The sequence below is a fragment of the Narcine bancroftii genome, chromosome 3 (assembly GCF_036971445.1).
Source record: "Narcine bancroftii isolate sNarBan1 chromosome 3, sNarBan1.hap1, whole genome shotgun sequence".
In the NCBI taxonomy this organism is placed as follows: Eukaryota; Metazoa; Chordata; class Chondrichthyes; order Torpediniformes; family Narcinidae; genus Narcine; species Narcine bancroftii.
Window position 1 is genome coordinate 202,758,810 of NC_091471.1, and position 24,920 is coordinate 202,783,729.

A 24,920-nucleotide genomic window follows, 5' to 3' on the forward strand; every position below is an offset into this window, starting at 1 on the left:
AATTACAGTGAGTACAGTACCAGATGACTTGATCTCTCTTCAAAGCCTAACCCCCACATCCCTGAAATCAACCTGGTGAACCTCTTCAAAAAGCAGTATATCCTTCCTCAAGTAAGGGGACCAAAACTGCTTGCAGTACTCCAGAGGTGGTCTCACCAGAACCACTGCAGCATAACCTCCCTGCTTCTAAACTCAATCCCCACCCCCGCAATGAAGACCTACATTACATTTGCCAGCTGTACTTGCAAAACAACCTTTTGAAATTCATACAGAAGCACTCTCAAGTCCTTCTGCAAGGCAGTATACTGCATCGCTTGCCATTCAAATAATACTGATCTTCCAATTTTCCTTCTAAAATGGATAACCTCACATTTACCAACATTGTACTCCATCTGCCAGACCCTTGCCCACTCATTTTATCTATATCTCTCTCAGACACTTCATATCTCTGCACAATTTACTTTACCGCTCAATTTAGTGTCATCAGCAAACTTAGATACACACTTCCAGATTTTTAAGATATATGAAATCGTGAACAGTTGCAGGCCCAGCACCGACAATAGCGGCAGACCCCTCACCACCGAATGGCAAGCAGAAAAACACCCTGCATCCCAATTTTCTTCTTTCTATTGGCTCGACTATCCTCAATCTTTACTAATACATCATCTCCAACTCTATGCATCCTTATCTATTGTATGCCTTTTATGTGGCACTTTATCAAACGCCCTCTGGAAATCTTGTAAACAACGTCCATCTGCTCCCCTCTATCTATCACGTTCGTTATATCCTCAAAAAAACTCCAGTAAGTTCGTGAAACAGGACCTGCCTTTGCCGAATCCATGCTATATCTACCAGATGCCTCACTATTTCTTCTTTAATAACTTCAAGCATTTTCCCCAACTACAGATGCTAAAATAATTGGCCCTTAGTTCTTTGTGTTTTGCCTACATCCTTCTTTGAATAGTGGCATGACAGACACCATCTTCCAATTCACCGGGACCTGCCCAGAGTACAGAAAATTTTGGTAAATAATCACCAAGCCTTAACAATAACTTTTGTGATTTCTTTCAGTACCATGGGATGCATTCCATCAGGACCAGAGGACTTATCCATCTTTAGTTCATATTTTCTGAGTACTACTTCCTTAGTGATAGCTATTCCATCTAGGTCCTCATCTCCCATCACATCTGTAACATTTGTCTTTGGCATGTCCGATGTGTTCTCCACCGTGAAGATTGACACAAAATAGACATTCAAAGCCTCAGCTATTTTGTCACTACCCAATATCAAATCTTCCAAGGGACCAACCTTCACTTGAGCTATCCTTTTGCACTTTATATAATAAAAACAGGCATAGGGAATCTTGGTTTTCAAAGGATATTAGCAATCTGGTTAAGAGGACGAGTGAGGTGAACAGCAAGGATAGGCAACAAGGAGCAAATGAGGTACGAGAAGAGTATAGAAAATGTAAGAAAATACTTAAGGAAATCAGGAAGGCAAAAAGAAGACACTAGTTTGCTTTGGCAGATAATATGAAGGTAAGTCCAAGGGGTTTCCACAAGTATGTTAGGAGTAAAAGGCTAGTAACAGTCAAAATTGGTCCTCTAGAAGCCTCACATTTACTCAGGAAACTGGCATCGTGTGTAAGGAAGGAAGGAAAACAAGCAGTAGTGTCATGGAACATATAGAGATTAAAGGGGAGGAGGTGCTTGGTGCCTTACAGCAAATAAAGGTAGATAAATCCCACAGGCCTGACATGATATTCCCTCGGATCTTGAGGGAGACTAGTGTAGAAATTGCAGGGGCCCTGGCAGAACTATTTAAAATGTCCTTAGCTATGGGTGACGTGTTGGAGGATTGGAGGTGAGGTGCCGGAAGATTGGAGGGTCGCTCATGTTGTTCCGTTGTTCAAAAAAGGCTCCAAAAGTAAACCAGGAAATTACAGGCTGGTGAGCCCGACGTCAGTAGTGGGTAAATTATTGGAGGGTGTTCTGAGAGATCAGATATACTAGTATTTGGACAGCCAAAGGCTTATTAAAGATAGTCAGTGGGCTTTGTGCATGGTAGGTCATGTTTAACAAATCTTAGAGCTTTTCAAGGAGGTTACCAAGAGAGTAGATGAAGGAAAGGCTGTGGATGTTGTCTACATGTTCCTTAGTAAGGCCTTTGACAAAAACCCTCATGGGAGATTAGTTCGAAGGTTCAAACACTAGGCCCTTTCATGCAGTGAAAAAGCCCGACTATAAACGCAGAGATTCTCCCCTTGCATCGGGAGAATTACCTCTATGAATGTGCTGCGGCAAACTCCAAGGCAACGACCGCAATCCCTCTTGGGAAAGGATAATCGGCGAAGCATTGCACTCTGCTGCCTCACATGAATGCAGCAACTGCGAGTGGCAGGCTAGGGGCGAACTGATGATGTTGCGATGATGCCATCAGCCATCTCCCCTCTCTCTCCCTCCATGACCCCCTCAGGGCAGGGGCAGCCGGCAGGACCTCAGCGCTGGTGCCATCAGGGCAGGGGTGCTGACAGCAGCTGTCAGGGGGTGGCCAGTGTGAGCCGTGTCAGCCCCGCCGGCCGCTCCGGCACCTCATCACGCCACTTTGACTTTTAGGGCTGCTCATCTGGGAATTCAGAGCAGTTCTAACTGCACAGGGGATTATGGGTCGGCAAGATGACCATTGCCCTGCCGCATATTTATGATGGATGGTGCAACGGCATCAGTCATCCCATCTCCATTGGCTCTGGAGGGTGCTACGAGGTGCCGTTCAACACAAATGCGATGGAGATACAGATGTTTTCCCTCTGAGGTGGAGGCCTGGTATAAAAGGGCCTACTAGCTATCCATGGAGATATTGTAAACTGGATTTGAAATTGGGAGAAGACAGAGGATGGTAGTGAATGATTACTTCTCAGACTGGAGGCCTGTGATTAGTGGTGTGCCTCAGGGATTGGTGCTGGGACCATTGTTGTTTGTTGTCTACATCAATGATAATGTGGGAAATTGGATCAGCAAGTTTGCTGATGACACTAAGATTGGAGGCGTTGTGGACAGCGAGGAAGGCTTTCAAAGCTTGCAGAGGAATCTAGACCAACTGGAAAAATGGGACAGAAAATGGCAGATGGAATTTAATGTAGACAAGTGTGAGGTGTTGCATTTTGGAAGGACGAACCAGGGTAGGACAATAACAGTAAATGGTAGGGCACTGAGGAATGCAAGAACAAAGGGATCTATGAATACAGATACATAATTCCCTGAAAGTGGCATCACATATAGACAGGGTTGTAAAAAAAGTTTTTGGCATCTTGGCCTTCATAAATTAAAGTATTGAGTACAGGAATTAGGATGTTATGGTGATGTATAAGTAACTGGTGAGGCCAAATTTAGAGTATTGTGTGCAGTTCTGGTCCCCAAACTACATGAAGGATATCAATAAGATTTAGAGTGCGAAGAAGATTTACTAGGATGTTGCCGGACCTTCAGGAATTGAGTTACAGTGAAAGAGTAAGCAGGTTAGGAGTTTATTCCTTGGTGCCTAGATGATGGGAGATTTACAAAATTATGAGGGGTATAGACAGGATAAATGCGAGTCGGCTCTTTCCACTTAAATTAGGAGAAGTAAATACAAGAGGAAATGGCTTTAAGGTGAAAGGGGAAAATGTTTAAGGGGAACAGTGGGGGAACTTCTTCACTCAGAAAGTGGTGAGAGAGCGGAACAAGTTGCCATCTGATGTGGTAAATGCAGGCTCACTCTTGGGTCTTAAGAATAAATTGGATAGATACATGGATGGGAGAGGTCTGGAGGGTTATGGAATGGGTGCAGGTCAGTGGGATGTGCAGAATGATGTTTTCACACAGACTAGATGGGCTAAATGGACTGTTTTCAGTGCTGTACTGTGCTATGGTTCTATAATCAAAAGAGATAAATTCCATAGTTGGAGAAAATGATTGTCCTTGACATTAAGGCAATCAGAACATAAGAAATAGAAGGAGTAGGCCATTCAGCACGTCAAGCCTGCTCCGCCATTTAATAAGATCATGGCTGATCAGATCTTATCAGCCATGATCTTATTATCTCAACCTACCTGCCTTTTACCCATATCCCTTAATTCCTCTCATATATAAAAATCTATCCAGCCTTGTCTTAAATACATTTACTGAGGTAGCCTCCACTGCTTCAATGGGCAGCAAATTGCACAGATTTATCACTCTCTGGGAAAAGTAGTTCCTCCCCATCTCTGTTCTAAATCTCCTACTCTGAATCTTGAGGCTACATACCCTAGTTCTGGTCTCCTATACCAATGGAAATAACCAACCTACCTCTATCCTATCTACAGTGCCCTCCATAATGTTTGGGACAAAGACTTATATCATTTATTTGCCCCTGTGCTTCAGTTTTACATTTGTAATCAAACAATTCACATGTAATTAAAGTGCACATTCAAGGTTATTTGTACACATTTTGATTTGAAATTACAGCATTTTTTTTATATACACAGTACCCTCATTTCAGGGCAACATAGTGTTTGGGACATTTGGTTTCATTGGTGCTTGTGAGTATTCAGGTATGTTTAATTGCTTCATTGGTGCAGGTATAAGAGAGCTAGCCTTGTTTCTAAGCTTTTGATTACCTTCAAAGTCTGTAGTTGCCATTTTCAACACGAGGACCAGAGTTGTGCCAATAAAAGTCAAAAAGCCATTATGAGAATGAAAAACGAGAAACAGTAAGAGACATCGCCCAAACCTGAGAATTACCAAAATCAACAGTTTGGAATGTCATTACAGAGAGAAAAAAAAAAGAAGAAATAGCATATTGGTGAGCTTAGTAATTGCAAAGCGACTGGTATTTCAAGACCTCCACTGCTGAGGTCAGAAGAATTCTCCTCATAATGAAGAAAATTCCCCAAACATATGCCTGACAGATCAGAAACAATCTTCATGAGGCAGGAGTGAATATGCCAATAACTACTGCCCACATAAGACTTTGTGAACAGAAATACAGAGGCTACACTGCAAGCTGCAAACCATGGCAAAGGTGGTATTGTAGCAACTGGATTGCAGAGTGAAATGAAGAACGAGAAAATGATCAGACATAATCAAATCGAAGTTCAGTAAAAGTCATTTACTCAAACGGTCATGCGCAGCTTTTAAGATCTCGCACATTCCAAATGATGACATCACTCGGAACCTCTTAAGCCGGTTCGATTACACCTCCGGTGAGCCGCCACATGACACCCTCCAGAACCAGCGATAGGAGGCTAAACCTCTGGTGCCATTACTATCCACCATTTTTGGACAGTTCCCTTTGCACTGGGGGTCATGGCAAGGGGGTGATCTAGGTCAAGATGAGCGGGCTTTAGTCGGTCAATTGTAAGTGTCTCTGTATGCCCCCCATTGTCCAGTGCACAAGTTGTACGATTGTTTCGTAGCACTCTGAAGGGACCCTCATACGGCCTCTGTAAGGATGGCCCATGTGCACCTCAACGCACAAACACAAACTCATAGTCCCGGAGCTTTTTTGGGATGAAAGGTGTCATTGTTCCATGCCTTGACGTGGGAACTGGGGCTAATTTTCCAAGTCATTCCCACAGTCGCCCTAAGACTTCAGTCGGTGGCATCTCCTGTTTGCATGCTGAGGGCAAGAACTCTCCAGGTACATTGAGTGGGGTTGATAAGGAGTTGAGATCCTCCTGGAGTGCCATTCTTATTCCTACGAAGATCAGAGGCAGCTCGTCCACCCAATCAGGTCCCTGAGGTGGGCCATCAGTACAGCTTCATGTGCCGATGGAACCGCTCCACCAGGCCATTTGACTGCAGGTGATAGGTTGTTGTGTGGTGGAGGTGCATTCCCAGCAGTCATGACAAAACGTCCCAGAGTATGGAGGTAAACTGTGAGCCTCTATCGGAGGTGATGTGTGTGGGTAGGCCGAACCGAGTTACCCACGCAGAAATAAAAGCTCTAGCTCATGAATCAGTCAATGAGCCCATCATAGGAGAGCCTCCGGCCACCTAGTTAATCTGTCGATGACATTTAACAAGTACCTAGACACTCGTGACACCGACATGCACGTGGATGAATCTGCGCTGTGGTGGCTGGGAAGGCTGAAGCTGCGCCTTCACGTGCCTTTGCACTTTTGCAGATTGGCAGTCCATACATGACTTTGCCAAGTACGTGATCTGCTTTGTGAGACCATGCCATACAAACTTAAAGGCTATCAGGTGGACCATTGCTTAAATTGAGGAGTGGAACAGTCCATGAATGGCATTGAAAATCCAGCATCTCCACGCAGCAGGGACGATAGGACGAGGCTGAGCTGTGGAAATGTCACAGGAGAGTGGTACCTTGTGGCCCAAAGGCTACATCCTCAAGTTGCAGGCTTGTGTTGGCAGTTCTATAAGTCGTTAGTTCATCATCCTAATGCTGAGCTTTGGCAAGCGCTGTGTAGTCTGCATCCGGAGAAAAGCATGTACTGCCTGAACTGAGGAGCGGAGGTCAGGGTATCAGCCACCACATTACTCTTACCGGGGATACATTTAATCCTGGTTGAAAACTAAGATACGTAAGATAGGTGGTGTTGCTGGTGGACTGACCAGGGACCTGATGCCTTTATGAAGGCCAACGTTAGCGGTTTGTGGTAAGTAACTCAGTTTAAACTGAGGTTCATGAGAACCAAAGTGATAGCTTAAGTCACTTCTCAAGGAAAGGTGGCTGTAAATGTTGGAGGTCAGCATCTCAAATCTTGCACGTAACTAAGTTCTCCAGGGAAGTGCCCTAGGTGCAATCATTTTCCAAAGATTTATCAGTTACCTTCTTCCACAAGATACAAAGTGAGGAATGTTTGCTGATGACTCCATATATGAATGGTTGATAAGTGACAAATAATGTCAGCACTGTATAAATGCCAAACAAAATTAATCTTCTATAGGAAGATTAGGTATGCCTAACCACCTGCCCTGAAATTAACACCATTAAAATCCTGGAAGTCAGGTTCAAGAACTTTAACAAGTCGATCCTCAAAAATATAGTGGCTACAGAGCAGGAGAGAGGTTGAGAGTCCAGTGGCAATGAGATATTTGTGGACTCCACAAAGCCATTCGAACTTAGAGACCATAATTAGGCATCTGACTGATTGGATAAATGACAATACTTGATGCTCACTTAAGAAAGCACCATGATCCTGGACACATGGTACCAGAAAGGGACCAGGTGTATCGAGGATTGTTATGAGCAAGGGCAGCTCATGTCATTCAAACAGTGGAGAAATAAATATGATTTGCCATCTTCAACTAAGATCTTTTTTAAGGGATTATTTGGAACCGTCTATGGCCCTGCCCATAGGTAGTGACATTAAGATTCTAATTCGAAAGGGGAATATGTGCAACTTTTTCTCTATAATGTATCTTCTATTCCAAAGTAAGGGCCCGAAGCCAGGCTTATGCAAGTTGAGGGAAAGGTAGGCGTTGAAATTGGGCACAACAATCCATGAGCAGTGCTAGTCAAACTTGTGTCTGGACAGCAGTTTTTAATGCCATGTACAGATTGGTGCAATACAATTTCATGCATCAACTGTATCTCACACCACAAAAATTACATGAAGCTAAACCAGAAATCTTGGAATTGTGCTTCAAGAGTAGAGTGGAGATTGGAACCTTTATCTTCAACCTGGCTGCGTACAAAGATGAGATCCTTCTGGGAGGATCAGGGGACATTCTGAAAAAAATTACAAAGATGGATTTTCCTCAGGATCCAGATTTGTTCCTTCTGGGAAACATTATGAATGAGTTTTAAACTAAGTACCAAATTCAGTTTGTGAAGTTCGCTTCGTCGGTAGCCAGGAAGTGTATAGTGGTCACATGGAAGTCCGACTCCCAACTAAATATTACATTATGAAATATGGAAATGCAGAGTTGTATTTTCCTGGAGAAAATACATACAATTTGAGGAAGAAATATGGGTCATTTTTTAGGGTGTGGCAGCTCTACTGCAACACATTGGTATGCAGAGGTAATTATAGCCCTTTTAGATAAAGTGAATACAACAACCATGACAGAAGTGGAATGCTTGAGATCAGCAAAGTGGACCATAGTGCAAACAACAGGCTCTTGCATTTTGTTCCCTATATTTTTATTTTAGGTTCTTTTGGGCTCTCCTTAAGTTCCCTTAAGGGCTTTTGACTTTAACAATATTTTGTTCCTTGTATTTGTTTAGTTTATAACTTTTTTGTATATTAGGGTATGGGAGGGAAGAAAGAGGGGTAGGGGATAAAATAGAATTCATATCATATGCACGATTGTTGAAAAAGAATCTTTTGTTTAATTGGATTTAGATGAGTCTTTGAAAAATCAAAAATATATTAAAGAAATAAATAGTGAGACATCATTATAGAAATTGTTTTATCAGGCAGACATCATGTATTCATGAAGGAGAGATAATTTTGACAAATTTGTTGAAGTTCTTTGAGCACAAAATGAATGCAGTGGATAGGGGGCAATAGGTGCATGCTGTATACAGGTAGTCCTCAACTTATGACCGTGTGCCGTTCTGACTGACCAGTAGTATCTTGAAATGGACACAAGTCAGAAATTCACTACCTCCGTTTTATTGTTCGTCAAATACAACATGGCAGCCACCAAGGCCAACTCTCATGAGAGGTTGGTCCCCCTGCCAAAGGTGCAATTTTCCATAGATAGGCACCTACTTTTTAACCCGTAAAAGAGTAATTTCTAGATTTGCATATATTTTTTCTTAATTTAAAAAAAAACCATTTGTATGTACAGGTGGCTGTAAGATGCAGGTTCAAGAACTTTAACAAGTCGATCCTCGACTACCTGAACATGAACTCCGGAAGGCATTCAATAAGGAACCACATAAAAGACATCCATAATATAAGTATGTGTGGAATTGGGGGTAATACATTAGCATGGATAGAGGATTGGTTAAACAATAAAAGGCAGAGAGTTGGGATAAATGGTGCTTCTTTGGCTGGTAATCAGTGGTGAGCAGTGCCACAGAGGTCAGTGCTTGGCCCACAACTGTTCACTATATACATTAACTTTTTCACTTAAAGACTAAGGCAAACTAATCATCAAAATATTCCTGAACTTTAGTCTTCACCTGTCACTGGACACAATGACCTGGTCAACAGAGGAAAAGACTAAATAATGTATTCAGAGCTTCTTTGAAAAAAGTGGAAAGCCCTACAGGTTGAAAGTGGAGAGAGTGGGATGGGTACTGAGAACCTTGAGGCCCTGTAATAGGAGTGCAATGAAGACAAGTATAAAAGGCAGAAGAGATAAGCAACCTCACCAACTATCCACTCCAGCATGTATCTCTTGCCCTATTGGTAGGATGGTCTGGATTTGCAGATTGGTCTTACCAGCCACCCTAGAACTCACAAAACCTGAGCAGAAACAGGGCATCTAAAAATTTAAAAAGAAATTTCAATGAAGCAGAAATGATCCAGCCTTATTTTCTATTTATATACTCTTTGTCTGTTATCTGTCGGTTTTTTGTGTGACCATTAGAGGCTCATTGCTGTCTTTTAATTATTTTCTTCATTTCTCATTTTACCACTTTTTTCCCTTTAACTTTCCTTCTCAGCTTACTCCATTCAATCTAGTTCTCACTTAAGTTATTCATCCAACAGGGATCAAAAGCCACCATTATCCCCTGCTCTTTTTATTCTATTGTTCTCTATGCCATCTACATATACAGGCTTTGGCTCTTTTATCTTTTGGAAACATAAGCAACCTATAATTCCAAAATGTTCTGACATAGTTGGAGCACAAAATTAAACGTATTTGTATTTTCTTGAGCACAAATGGAATGGCCATTTGGTCCAACAAGGTGGTGTTCGAGAGGCAAAAATGCTCAATGCACATTACTCTAACTGAATCAGATTTACATGTATTATTAAACGTTCCACCAGCTCATTCAGTATTTCCTTGTATACTCATACCTGAACTGAATGTTTACAAGATGAGGCTGAGATCCATCTGACTGCCAGTATGTCTCCAGGTTATCATCACGTAGTTGATCCACACCAAATCCTAATAAAGCAATTAAATTTCATTGCTTGCCAATTGCCGAATCATACATTTCCATGTGTCTAATTGATAATTATTTATAAACACAAAATCAAACTTTACACTTAATCAGCAACATCTTAACTTTCTTAATCTCATCCAGTTACATGATTTAAGATGGAATTTGCATTACAGGCTACTGATGTATTTAATAAGTTTATAATTTTACATTCAATTTAAAACATATTATAGTTACGACTGCTTAACAGATCTAGATTTAATGAACAGTTGCTTATTCAGCCAAGTGCATCATCAACTTCAAAGTTGTCAGTCACATTTAATTTGTGAATAGTGATTTAATACATTACATGTGAAAACATTATTTTTCTCCATTAGTTTTATGAATCATGAAAAATTAGAAAATTACAGAGGGAGTACATGTGTATTCCATTTGTTTCATGGAATATATTAGAAAACAAACAAAGGAAAATAACTCACAGAAATATATACTGAAACTCCACATTCTGAATAGATATTATGAAGCAACATTATTATAGTATAACATTATTTCTAATTGAGCTCTGATTCCATTGAGTAAGAAAAGGAACGTGAAAAAAGACATTATTTTATTTCAAACCCAAAAGCATGATTTTATTCCAAGCCCAAAGACACTAAAGCACAACAAGCCAAGCTGTATTTACTCTGTGTCAGTAGCTCACAAGTGAACCATTGTGCAAGGAGCACCTCATAGTTTAGCATATTCCCCACTTCTGCACTTGCACATTGTATAGTGGAAATAGAAATGTACTCATGCCTTTTCATCTGGCTTCCCACTCCACGGATGAACTTTAGCACAAAGCTCTGTGCTGAGATGCATAGTTCACTTATGTCCTTCAACTTCACAGCAGCCACATCCAGTATATATAGCACAGTTCAACTTACCGAAAAGATAAGCACAGGCAAGTGTTGTTATTTTCTTTATTTAATATTAATGCTATATTAAGTTGCATCAGTCAATTGTGCCCTAAATAAACTTTTTTAATGTTAAGAAATGCCAACCTTTAAAAATATTTAAATTGACTTCAACTGTTTTTAAATGTCTCTGGTTCTCAAAGACTTCCAGAAAAAGCTGGAAAGGCATTTGACAACATAAGCTCCAGCCACCTGAGGCCTAGTCACTTTTTGCAGACTGCTCTCCTTTGCAGAATGGCTGCAGTAGCAAGATTTTGTGCCCATTTAGATCTGCAAGGCAGGAAAAAGTCAGTGTGCTTCAGGGATCATTCAAGAAAGTGGACATGTGGCATGAGCTAGACCAGCATAGCATCGCCTGAGAAAGAAGACTAGCAAATCCTTAATCAGATCAAACATCCAAAAATAAGTTTTATTGGTACATGGAATCGTGCATGTAGTTGAGCCCCAATATACAGGCAGTGCACACAACAGAACAATCATATTTTAGAAGGCACCACATGAAGCAAGGGCAGAAGGGGTGGAGGAGAAACAATGTGGCTATTCACAACTCCAATGCAAAAACTCAAGCCTGAACATAAATTAAATGAGTTTTTCCCTTATAGCCAAAAGCTGAAAGTTGACCTACAATACCCATAAAATATTCTGTGTTTTGCAATTTCAGCAGAATTATTGAAAAGTTTCACATACTTGTGTCAGTTCCACATTGATCCTAGTTTGCATTTAGAAATCAACATTAATATAATTTAAATACATCTCAATATTCAAACTGTAAATGTCTGTATCCTAGTAAATTGCAATTACCATTAGTGTTACCATTATATCCCTTTTGTCGTTTTCAATGCAGAATCTCCTCTTATTATCTCCAGATCAAGATGAGCAATTTGAATGATTAAAATGTTCAAATGCATCATGGTCAGATAGTATCCATTTGTCCTTTTTTTCCTATTTAACATTTTTGAGATTAAAAATTAGCAACATGACATCAAAGGATTTTAGCTAGTGACCCAGCTGGTTGCAGTTTCAAACCAATGTCAGGATGTGAACAAGAAGTTAAGGAAGCACTTAATTGTTTACAGAAAATTCACCTCAATATTAACAGAATACACTGTGCTTGGATGTAGCAGTGTTTAAACAAGTTGCTAGATCAAGAAAAAAGTCTGCATGGTCAAGTGACACCATTCAAAACAGTTCAAGTGTCCTGGGCAAAATTTCTTAATCAAATGGCATCATTTACAATTAATTGATCATTCTTTTAGTTTGAGTGGATGTGGATAGACTATTTCCGTTAAGAGGAGGAAAGATTAAAACAAGAGGACATGAGTTAAGAATTATGGGGCAGAGGTTTAGAGGTAACATGAGGGGGAACTTCTTTACTCAGAGAGTGGTAGCCGTGTGGAATGAGCTTCCGGGAGAAATAGTGGCGGCGGAGTCAATTGTATTATTTAAGAAAAGGTTGGACAGGTATATGGATGAGAAGAAGATGGAGGGTTATGGGCATTGTGCAGGGAGGTGGGACTAGAAAGGGGTGTTTGGTTCGGTGCGGACTAGAAGGGCCTAATGGCCTGTTTCCGTGCTGTAATTGTTATGTTATGTTATGAAAAGATCAATGCCAAGTCTATATGTTAATTTTCAGCTATGCTTGTCTATATTACAGTGATAGGAGTATTTCAATAGCTAAAACACTTTATATCATCTATTTTAGTTAAAATTAGTATCAAGAAACCACAGCAAAGCCAAATATCTACACAAGCAATCTTTTGGGCTCACCTGGTTTACAAGAGGACAGAGACCAGACAGCCTGGGAACCAATCTCACGCACTGTACCAGTTCTTTCCAGCTGCTTTGGATCATCTCCAGGTGGTGTCTTACTTGGGGTGGTCATTTTCCCCAAATACTCTTGATCTGCAATATATAGTTTATCTGTAATAAAAGAATAGTTTCAGACAAGATATGTACAATGAATATGAACAAGAAATGTGTATGTGTATTTTAGATTTATAAAACACCAATTATAGTTTCTTTGGCTTGGGTTTGCGGACGAAGATTTATGGAGGGGGTAAAAGTCCACGTCAGCTGCAGGCTCGTTTGTGGCTGACAAGTCCGATGCGGGACAGGCAGACACGGTTGCAGCGGCTGCAGGGGAAAATTGGTTGGTTGGGGTTGGGTGTTGGGTTTTTCCTCCTTTGCCTTTTGTCAGTGAGGTGGGCTCTGCGGTCTTCTTCAAAGGAGGTTGCTGCCCGCCAAACTGTGAGGCGCCAAGATGCACGGTTTGAGGCGATATCAGCCCACTGGCAGTGGTCAATGTGGCAGGCACCAAGAGATTTCTTTAGGCAGTCCTTGTACCTTTTCTTTGGTGCACCTCTGTCACAGTGGCCAGTGGAGAGCTCGCCATATAACACGATCTTGGGAAGGAGATGGTCCTCCATTCTGGAGACGTGACCCACCCAGCGCAGCTGGATCTTCAGCAGCGTGGACTCGATGCTGTCGACCTCTGCCATCTCGAGTACCTCGACGTTAGGGGTGTGAGCGCTCCAATGGATGTTGAGGATGGAGCGGAGACAACGCTGGTGGAAGCGTTCTAGGAGCCGTAGGTGGTGCCGGTAGAGGACCCATGATTCGGAGCCGAACAGGAGTGTGGGTATGACAACGGCTCTGTATACGCTTATCTTTGTGAGGTTTTTCAGTTGGTTGTTTTTCCAGACTCTTTTGTGTAGTCTTCCAAAGGCGCTATTTGCCTTGGCGAGTCTGTTGTATTTTCATAGAAAATCATCATAAACAAATGGCAAAACAAAAGGTACAGATTATGCTATTTTCCTACCTGTTTTAGAACTGAAGTGCCTAAATCAACAGAAAATGAAGGATTAAACCAGCACAATCTGTACTATCATGCAGCCATTTGACCTGGCAGTGTACCAGTGGATTTTTTTGTGGAAATGGTGTGGTGCAAGTGCAATTACTCCACGAAATTAAATGGCAGAAATGAGCTGGTGTAGAAGGTTGTGTGTGTCTTAATGATTTTGAATGTTTAAGCCAAAGTGAGAATATGAATGGAGGTGGTGGGGGGGGGTGGGGTGGTGAGAAGATTGAGGGAAGAGGCATTGCCTCACTGACTAACACTGCCATTTTATGAGAGTAACCAGTGTCTCATCTGAGACAGATCCAGACTGTATATTGCCATACTAAAGCTGGGTTCCCAGTAGAAAACTGCATCTGAGGAAACAATGGAAGGAGCAAGGATCAAGAGCATTCAATGAAAGGCAATAGTGCACAGAATATTTGCTCCCATCTATACTGTGTCATTTGATAATACTGTGCCCCTTGTTTCCATTTAGCCATACCAAAGTTGGTGTTAATGATAAATTTTATTTCTTCTTTGGCTTGGCTTCGCGGATGAAGATTTATGGAGGGGTAATGTCCACGTCAGCTGCAGGCTCATTTATGGCTGACAAGTCCGATGCGGGACAGGCAGATCAGCGGTTGCAAGGGAAAATTGGTTGATTGGGGTTGGGTGTTGGGTTTTTCCTCCTTTGTCTTTTGTCAGTGAGGTGGGCTCTGCGGTCTTCTTCAAAGGAGGTTGCTGCCCGCCGAACTGTGAGGCGCCAAGATGCACGGTTTGAGACGAGATCAGCCCACTGGCGGTGGTCAATGTGGCAGGCACCAAGAGCTTTCTTTAGGCAGTCTTTGTACCTCTTCTTTGGTGCACATCTGTCTTGGTGGCCAGTGGAGAGCTCGCCATATAACACGATCTTGGGAAGGCGATGGTCCTCCATTCTGGAGACGTGACCTACCCAGCACAGTTGGATCTTCAGCAGCGTGGATTCGAAGCTGTCGGCCTCTGCCGTCTCGAGTACTTCGATGTTGGTGATGAAGTCGCTCCAATGAATGTTGAGGATGGAGCGGAGACAACGCTGGTGGAAGCATTCTAGGAGCCTTAGGTGATGCCAGTAGAGGACCCATGATTCGGAGCCGAACAGGAGTGTGGGTATGACAACGGCTCTGTATACGCTAATCTTTGAGGTTTTTCATTTGGTTGTTTTTCCAGACTCTTTTGTGTAATCTTCCAAAGGCACTATTTGCCTTGGCGAGTCTGTTGTCTATCTCGTTGTTGATCCTTGCATCCGATGAAATGATGCAGCCGAGATAGGTAAACTGGTTGACCGTTTTGAGTTTTGTGTGCCTGACAGAGATGTGGGGGGGCTGGTAGTCATGGTGGGGAGCTGGCTGATGGAGGACCTCAGTTTTCTTCAGGCTGACTTCCAGGCCAAACATTTTGCCAGTTTCCGTAAAACAGGACGTCAAGTGCTGAAGAGCTGGCTCTGAATGGGCAACTAAAGCGGCATCATCTGCAAAGAGTAGTTCACGGACAAGTTTCTCTTGTGTCTTGGTGTGAGCTTGCAAGTGCCTCAGATTGAAGAGACTGTCATCCATGCGGTACCGGATGTAAACAGCGTCTTCATTGTTGAGGTCTTTCATGGCTTATTTCAGCATCATGCTGAAGAAGATTGAAAAGAGGGTTGGTGCGAGAACGCAGCCTTGCTTCACGCCATTGTTAATGGAGAAGGGTTCAGAGAGCTCATTGCTGTATCTGACCCGACCTTGTTGGTTTTCGTGCAGTTGGATAACCATGTTGAGGAACTTTGGGGGGCATCCGAGGCGCTCTAGTATTTGCCAAAGCCCTTTCCTACTCACGGTGTCGAAGGCTTTGGTGAGGTCAACAAAGGTGATGTAGAGTCCTTTGTTTTGTTCTCTGCTCTTTTCTTGGAGCTGTCTGAGGGCAAAGACCATGTCAGTAGTCCTCCTCAGCGACAAGATCTCCATCCTCAACCGATGGTCAGAACACTTCCAATCTCTTTTCAGTGCCAACCGCTCAGTCCAAGAATCCGCCCTGCTCCAGCTCCCTCAACAGCCTTTAAGGCTCGAGCTGGATGAGGTCCTCAACCAAGAAGAGACATATAAGGCAATTGAACAACTGAAAAGTGGCAAAGCAGCAGGTATGGATGGAATCCCCCCAGAGGTCTGGAAGGCTGGCAGCAAAACTCTGCATGCCAAACTGCATGAGTTTTTCAAGCTCTGCTGGGACCAAGGAAAGCTGCCTCAGGACCTTTGTGATGCCATCATCATCACCCTGTACAAAAACAAAGGCGATAAATCAGACTGCTCAAACTACAGGGGAATCACGCTGCTCTCCATTGCAGGCAAAATCTTCGCTAGGATTCTCCTAAATAGAATAATACCTAGTGTCGCCGAAAATGTTCTCCTTGAATCACAGTGCGGCTTTCGCGCAAACAGAGGAATCAATTTTATTATATTAAAATCAATTCAACTTCATATTTAAAACAACAGGATAAATTAGGGAAAGTAATTAGTCACAAATGTAAGAAACTTTGAAAACACAAATACTTCAAGAAAATTATTCCTCAAAGTTTATTATCTCCAACACAATAATACTACCACCTGCTGCCTCAAACTAAGATAACATGCAAGGACATTTCATAAATTAAACCAAAATTATGGATATAGTAACACCAATTAATAGCTGACAGCAAAGTACACAATTGCTTAACAACATTCAACAGTTTCATTTAAGCAATACCATTTAAATTAAATGGTACAGGTACACAATCCTTTATCTGGAACCCTTGGGGGACAGTGTGCTTCTGGATTCGGAAAGCCCACCCGAAATGTGCTGCCGTATCCACCCCCATCCAGTCACCCAGCCATCTTCCCCAAACGCCAGTCCCTTGGCCCCCTCCCCCAAGTGCTATAAATTTCTTTTCAGTGTGGAATAAAAGGGATTCAACATTTAATTATAAAATAGGCTTTATTTTAGATAAATGTGCCCAGCTGTAGGCTAATGGTAAGTGGTCTGAGCACATTTAAGGTAGGCTAGGCTATGAAGTTCGATAGGTGTGGTATTCTTTTCCCACTTACGATTTTTCAGTTTATGATGGGTTTAATCAGAATGCAAGTACAGAGGCACCTATTTCTTGTTGATTCTTTACGTATCTTGTATAATGTCTTTACTATGTTAAAGACATTATACAAATTCTCAACTTGTCATTGATCTTTTGTTACCAACAATATGGAAGCGATAATGAGTTTGAAATAGCATTTAGTGATGTCCATTGATGGGAGATGTCCCTGTATTTCCTCAAATATCAGAAGGAAACTTTTTTAACCATTGAAAAATTTACATCCCAAATATTCATGATTATGCTGTTGATTTCCCCATGCAAAAGGCATACAAGGTTTTACTCCTCATTTTATTTGAATATTTTATTTAAGATCAACACATATATAACAAATTTAAAGAAACATCCATCACAATGTAACAGATATTGATTAAATACATGTTGATTTGTACAAAGAAAAAAAAATCTACAAAGGAACCCCATCTGAACCCTAACTAAACCCCCTAAACCCTCTACCCTCACTAAAAATCTATACAAATTACAACAAAAACTAACTAACTTAAATGCATTATGAATATAAATATATATTGAATTGAATTGCTTTAGGAAATGCTCAAAGATTAAAATATTTCACAAGAAAACATTATTTATTTATTAAGGAAAGACTTCTCTGGTCTGGAGGATTCAAAGGAATTATTAATAAATTCAAATCTAATGTTCTAGCATATGGGCTCCAAATCTGTAAAAATATAGAATATTTACCTCTCAAATTATCTGTATTTTTTTCTAATGGAATACAACTTTGAATCTCTGTTTGCCATCTTCCTAGTGTTACTGAAACATCTGATTTCCAAGTGACAGCAATACATTTCTTTACCATCACCAGAGCTAATTTAACAAATTTGAACTGAAAATATGATAAACATAATTTAGGAGTTATATTTTCAAAATTCCCAATCAAAAGTAACTCAGGATTCGACAGAAAAACAACACCTGAAACCTGTTGCAAAAGTTTACTAATAGAGGTCCAAAAACGTTTAACCTTTGAACAAGACCATGTAGAATGAAGAAAAGTTCCAATATCTTCACCACATCTAAAATATTGATCTGATATGTCCAATTTCCATCCATTTAATTTCTGAGGTGTAATATATAGCTGATGTAAAATATTATAATGAAGTAATCGACATCTTACATTAATTGTATTAGACATAACCTCTTTACATAAATTTTGCCATATTTGTTGATCTATCAATATATTTAAATCTTGATCCCATCTTTCTCTTGACTTAAATAAACCTAATTTAGGTGCTTTCTCTTGTAATTTCATGTATGCTATTGAGATAAACTTCTTAACAATTCCATCAACAATCAACTGTTCTAAATCTGTGCAATCTTTTAATACCATATTTGGTCCAAATTTATTTCTTAAATAAACTCTCAATTGAAAATAACAAAAAAGTGTTACATGGGATATCATATTTAATTCTAAACTGATCAAATGACATCAATCTACCACTCTCATAACTATTTTCTATTTTAGAAATTCCTTTAGCCTACCATATTTAAAAAAGGGTAATCTTTTGAAAAGATTTTGAGGATTAATTAATGGCGTTTTTGGTGACAAAAGACCTGTCATTTTTTAACTTAACCTTATTCCAAATACTAATTAAATGTTTCAATAAAGGTCCATCTCTATTAGCAACTATTAATCTTGGTTTCCATTTATAAATAAATTCCTCAGGTATATTTTCTCCAATTTTATTTCACTCAATTTCGACGCATGACCGTTTAATATTTCCAAATAAATAAGCAAGAAACCTTAATTGTGCTCCTTTTATAATTCTTAAAATTAGGAAGTTGTAATCAACCCAATTCTTATTTCCATGTTAATTATTCTAACGATATTCTTGCCATCTTACCTTTCCAAAGAAATTTCCTAACTTGTTTATTTAGTTCCTGAAAAAACCTGAGGTACAGAAATTGGTAAAGTCTTAAACGAGTATTGAATTCTCAGAAAAATATTCATTTTAATACAATTAACACTTCCAATTAAAGTTATAGGTAAGTTTATCCATTTTTTCAAATCTTCATTTATTTTCTTAAGTAACAGAATATAATTTACCGATTAAAGTTTGGAACATGGCTACAGATCCTGCAGATAGATATATAATGGTAAATTTTCAAATCTTTTCTGAGGAGTGGACTTCATTGAATATCTATGCACTGAATTTAGACGATGAAAACTTTATACAAAATACTTTTTTTTAAATTTGGCGGAGGCTTATGAAAATACTTTAGTAGGAGGCAATTTTAACCTTTGTTTGGATCCTTTATTAAAGAACAATAGTTAAATCTGAAGCAGATAAAACTATGCTATATTTAATGAAAGATTTACTGAACAAGAAGTTAAGCAAGCACTTAATTGTTCACAGAATAATAAGTCTCCTAGACAGAATGAATTCCCTGTAAGATTTTATAAAGAATTTAAAGATTTAATTATTACTTTATTTATGCAGGTAATAGAACAAGTTTTTAAGTTACAAGTTCTTCCAAAAACTTTTTCAACAGCAGAAATTACGGTTATTCCTAAAAGAGACAGAGATCCATTAAAATCACCTTCAAATAGATCTATTTCATTGTTAAATGTTGATTATAAAATTGTGGCAGAGATATTATCAAATAAAATAAATAATTGTCTTCCTGATTTAATAAATATAGATCAAACAGGCTTTGTTTAAAATAGACAAACTTCTGAAAATAAAGTAAGATTATTAAGTACAATTCATTTAGCACAAAGTGTTGTAGTTGCATTGGATGCAGTAAAAGCTTTTGAAAGATTAGAATGCGATTTTTTATTTAAAGTTTTAGCTAAAATTTGGTTTTGGATTTAATTTTGTAAATTGGATTAAAGCACTTTATAAAAGTCCTAAAGCTGAAGTAATAACTAATGGGCAGATATCAAAATCATTTAATTTGACTAGATCAAGTAAGCAGGGATGTCCTTTGTCTCCAGCTTTGTTTGCTTTGTCTATAAAATCTCTTGCACAAATGATCCATATAGATCAAGAGTTAAAAGGGTTATGAACATAGAATGAGTTTATTTGCAGATGATGTGTTGGTCTATTTAACTCAAGACTTTATAAGCAATTGATAGATTATGGAAGACTGTCAGGTTATAAAACAAATTGGGATAAAAGTGAAGTAATGGAATTAGTACAATGTCAAAAAATATTCAATTTAAGTGGAATGATGTTAGGATTAAGCATTTAAGAAAACGTACAGATAATCATTTGAAAAATTTACTCCTCATTTCTATCAAACACATGCAACAGGACAACTTGAAGCCTTCCTGAATGGAAATGCAACTGTTTTATATCACCGGAAAACCCCAGGTATCCAGCACCTATGGGGATTGTTAGATGCTGGATAAGTGTTATTGCCAGTTGCTTGAGATTTGATTTGTGTGATTGGCAAACTCACCACTAAGGGGAAGGGAGGGGGGCCCAATTTTAAACTTTAGCAATTTAATTTCTATATTTTTTTTGCTAGTTGCTTGAGGCTGCAGGTTGCTTGAATTCTGGATAGCAGGGATTTTACTGTATAATAGAAGTGGCACAATTCAAAAGAATCAAAAAGAGGCATTAGGACAGATGTCAGAGTAGAATTACCCAAATTGTAATCTCAAAATCATCCTGGAACTTCAACTCCACCACTGCTACCAGAAAATCACAATGAACCTGTTATCACAGTCTGAAATGTAGTACATGAACAAATATCCAGACAACAAACAGAAAAATTACCAACTTTTAAAAAGTTCATATGCAGTTACACAAGAGATGGCTGTTGAAAAACTAGCTCTTAATTTACTAAAATATATTACAACGAATCTTATATGAAAACTATTCAAAAAGACTGACAATCAGTTTTCCACCTCAAAAGACACCAAATTTATCTATACTTTCATATATACAATCTTCTTTTTGTCAGTGGAAACCCCGAAGGGTCGCGACCCACCAAACGCAGGACTACAAGGATGGCTCATGGAGCCAAACAGAGGTGTGCAACCGCGCATGACAAAGACAACACCGACGGGAGGGGGGACCAGCTGTGCAGTGGAACAGCTGAGTAAGACCCGACAGCAGGGCTCCCAGTGGGAAGATACAGAAAATAACAGGAACGGGAGGGAGGAAATCAGTGACTCAGCAGATGACCAGCCCAGAGGAAGAGGACCAACATCAAGACACCATTAATTAAAACAAAAACCAGCAAACTGAGATAAACACCCCAACAAGAAAGTCAGAAGAGACACAGATACAAGGAAGAGAGGTAGAGGGCACAGGTCCTGGAGTGGACTCAGGGGAAGAGGAGGGAGAACATCAAGCTCTGCACAGAGAAATAGAAGATAAAGGGAATGGACTGTACATAGATAGGAAATTTTTTGAAGAATATATGGATGCAGTAAAAGAATGGCAGATACGAGAATAAAAAGAAGAATAAAAGGTACAGAAGAAAAAGTGAGTAGATTAGAGATGGTAATGACAGAAATAGGGAAAAGAGTAGACAAGGTAGAAGAACGAGAAACAGCTGTAGAAATGGAAGTGGACGACTTAAAAAGGAAATTGGAAGAATCTGATAAAAAAGTTAAAGAAACACAGGAGTTGTTAGCTCAGAAGATGGATATAATGGAAAACTATAATAGGAGAAACAATATAAAGATAGTGGGCGTTAAGGAAGATGAAGAAGGCAAAGATATGAAAGAATTTATAAAAGAATGGATCCCCAGGGTCCTAGGAATGCCAGAATTACAGGAAGGAATGGAAATAGAAAGGGCACACAGAACATTAGCCCCTAAACCACAGACACAACAAAACCAAGATCCATTCTAGTAAAATTCCAGAGATATACGACGAGAAAATATATTGGAGAAGGCAATGAAAAAAATGACAAAAGACAAAAAGCCACTGGAATACAAAGGTCAAAAAAAAATTTTCTACACAGACAAAAGTTTTGAGCTCCTGATGATGAGGAAGGAGTTTAACGCAGCAAAATCGATCCTATAGAAGAAAGGCTATAAATTTATGTTAAGATATCAATGGTGCTTAAAATAGTTATCCCGGGGCAGCAAAGCAGACTGTTCTCGGATCCGGAGAAAGCACGAGAATTTGCAGAACGCCTGCAAAACAGACAGAGAGATGAAGAGATGTAACAAGAACAAGAATGACGACAAACTTCATATAAAGAAGAAAAATAATGTATAAGTAAGAACTAAGAAGGGGAAGAAAGGAAGTAAGGGGGGTATTAAGAGGGTGAGCTTTGTTATATGTGAAGATAAAAGTCTTTTCTGGAGGGGGCTGGGTGGGAGAGAATAACAGTCACTGCGAAATCAGTTGACGCTTGCGAGCAGGTTCGCAATCCAAATGGAGAGGGGAGATGTGGTTGCTCGGCAAGGAACAAGGGGCAACTCAGAGGGGGGGGGGGGGACATTTGGGGTTAAGGGAATTTTAGATGTGGGAATAGTGGAAATATTTTATGTTTTATAAGTGTTGTCTTACAATGTGTTCAAAAAAAAACAGAAATGGATAAGAAGGGAAGGTGATGATGAGGAAGCAGAAATGAGAGGTAAACAAAGTATGAAATGGCCATGTTGAACGATATGACTACAAGTATTAATGGAATACATAACCAAATCGAAAGGAAGAGGCTTTTAAATTTACTGAAGAAAGAAAAAATTGATATAGCATTTGTGCAAGAAACACATCTAACTGAAGTGGAACACAATAAATTAAGGAGAGACTGGGTAGGGCACGTAACAGCAGCATCATATAATTCAAAATTCAGAGGAGTAGCTATATTAATCAATAAAAATGTATCAATCAAAATAGAGGAGGAAATAATAGATCCAGCAGGGAGATATGTAATGATAAAGTGTCAGATATATTCAGAATTTTGGAATTTGCTCAATGTATATATGCACCTAATGAAGAGGATCAAAAATTTATGCAAGATATCTTTTTGAAAATTGCAGATACGCAGGGGAATATACTGATAGGAGGGGACTTTAACCTTAATTTGGACTCAAAGATGGATAAAACTGGAAAAAAGACTAGCAGAGAGAACAAAGTAACCAAATTTATGGTTAAATTGATGCAGGAAATGCAACTTTTGGATATATGGAGGAGACAACACCCAAAAGGAGAAGGAATACTCATATTATTCGGGTAGACATAAAACATACTTAAGGATAGACCTGTTCCTGTTGTCAGCCCACATCTAAGGGAGAGTTAGGAAAACGGAATATAAAGCTAGATTGTTATCAGATCACTCACCCCTGTTATTGGCAATAGAGCTGGAGGACATCCCACCGAGAATGTATAGATGGAGATTAAACTCCATGCTACTTAAAAGACAGGATTTTAGAGAATTCATTGAGTGACAAATTAAAATGTACTTTGAAATAAATACGGAATCAGTGAAAGATAAGTTTATACTATGGGATGCAATGAAAGCGTTAATCAGAGGGCAGATAATAAGTTATGTAACTAAGATGAAGAAGGACTACAATCGGGAAATGGGACAGCTGGAAAGGGAAATAGCAAGTACAGAAAAAAGAATTAGCAATAAGGGAAGATACAACAAAAAGAGAATTGGCAGACAAAAAAATAAAATATGAAACACTGCAAACATATAAGGTGGAGAAGAACATAATGAAGACAAAACAGAAGTATTATGAGCTAGGAGAAAAAACGCACAAAATACTAGCTTGGCAGCTTAAGACAGAACAAACTAAAAGAACGATATTGGCATCAAGGAAAAAGGACAAACAAATTACATATAACCCAACGGAGATCAATGAAAACTTTAAGGAATTCTACGAGCAACTATATCAAACTGAGAATGAAGGGAAAGAAGACAAAATAGATGAATTTCCAGCTAAAATTGAACTACCGAAATTGCAAGAGGTGCAAAATAAATTAATAAAACCATTTGAAATTGAGGAAATACAGGATAAATTTAAAAAACTACCGAACAATAAAACGCCGGGAGAGGATGGACTCCCAGTAGAATTCTTTAAAACATTTAAAGACAAAGTATTTAAATAAATAAAGATAAATTATTACCTCCTCTACTGGAAGTAATGATCCAGATTGAAGAAACACAAAACAAACCAGATTCATACAAAACAGCAATAATTACAGTAATACCAAAGACGGGGAAAGATCCACTAACACCAGCATCGTATAGACCAATATCTCTACTTAACACAGATTATAAGATAATAGCTAAACTATTAGCAAACAGATTGGCCGACTGTGTACCAAAAATAGTAAAACTAGATCAAACTGGATTTATTAAGAAAAGACGAACAACGGACAATATCTTTAAGTTCATTAACTTAATCCATGCAGTACAAGGAAACAAGATGCCAACAGTGGTGGTTGCCTTAGACGCAGAGAAAGCCTTTGACAGAGTAGAATGGAATTATTTATTCAAAGTACTACAGAGATTCAACCTACCAGAGAAATATATTAATTGGATTAAAGCATTATAAGAGGGACCATTGGCAAAGGTGACAGTAAATGGATATATATCAAACCAATTTAAATTAAGCAGATCAACTAGGCAGGGATGTCCACTATCTCCCTCACTGTTAGCGTTAGCTACGGAACCACTGGCAGAACTGATAAGAACAGAAAATAAAATAAGAGGGATAAAAATAAAAGAGAAGGAATATAAAATCAGTCTATTTGCAAATGACATCATAGTACACTTAACAAAACCAGAAATATCAATAAAAGAATTACATAAGAAATTGAAGGAATATGGAGAAGTATCGGGGTACAAGATCAATGCAAATAAAAGTGAAGCAATGCCAATAAATAATGCAGATTTCACAAAGTTAAAGAAAGAATCACCATTTAGATGGCAAACACAAGCAATTCAATACCTTGGTATACAACTAGAAAATAATCTCGGCCATCTATACAAACTAAATTATCAGCCATTA

General features: G+C 39.2%; 1 protein-coding gene across 5 annotated transcripts in view; it reads right to left on the minus strand.

Annotated features, from left to right (window-relative positions):
* Positions 1-24,920, minus strand: part of anapc10 (anaphase promoting complex subunit 10) — a 63,533-nt gene that overhangs the window by 12,881 nt on the left and 25,732 nt on the right. For 2 of the 5 annotated variants that reach the window (XM_069926315.1, XM_069926316.1), the window contains exons 2-3: positions 12,768-12,920; positions 9,962-10,052 (exon numbers count right to left, since the gene is read on the minus strand). In XM_069926315.1, coding sequence (XP_069782416.1) covers positions 9,962-10,052; positions 12,768-12,882 — 206 coding nt within the window. In that variant the 5' untranslated portion in view covers positions 12,883-12,920. Of the gene's footprint in view, positions 1-9,961; positions 10,053-12,767; positions 12,921-18,834; positions 18,882-24,920 lie in introns of those variants that run through there. The other 3 variants (XM_069926313.1, XM_069926314.1, XM_069926317.1) reach the window with 3 other exon arrangements.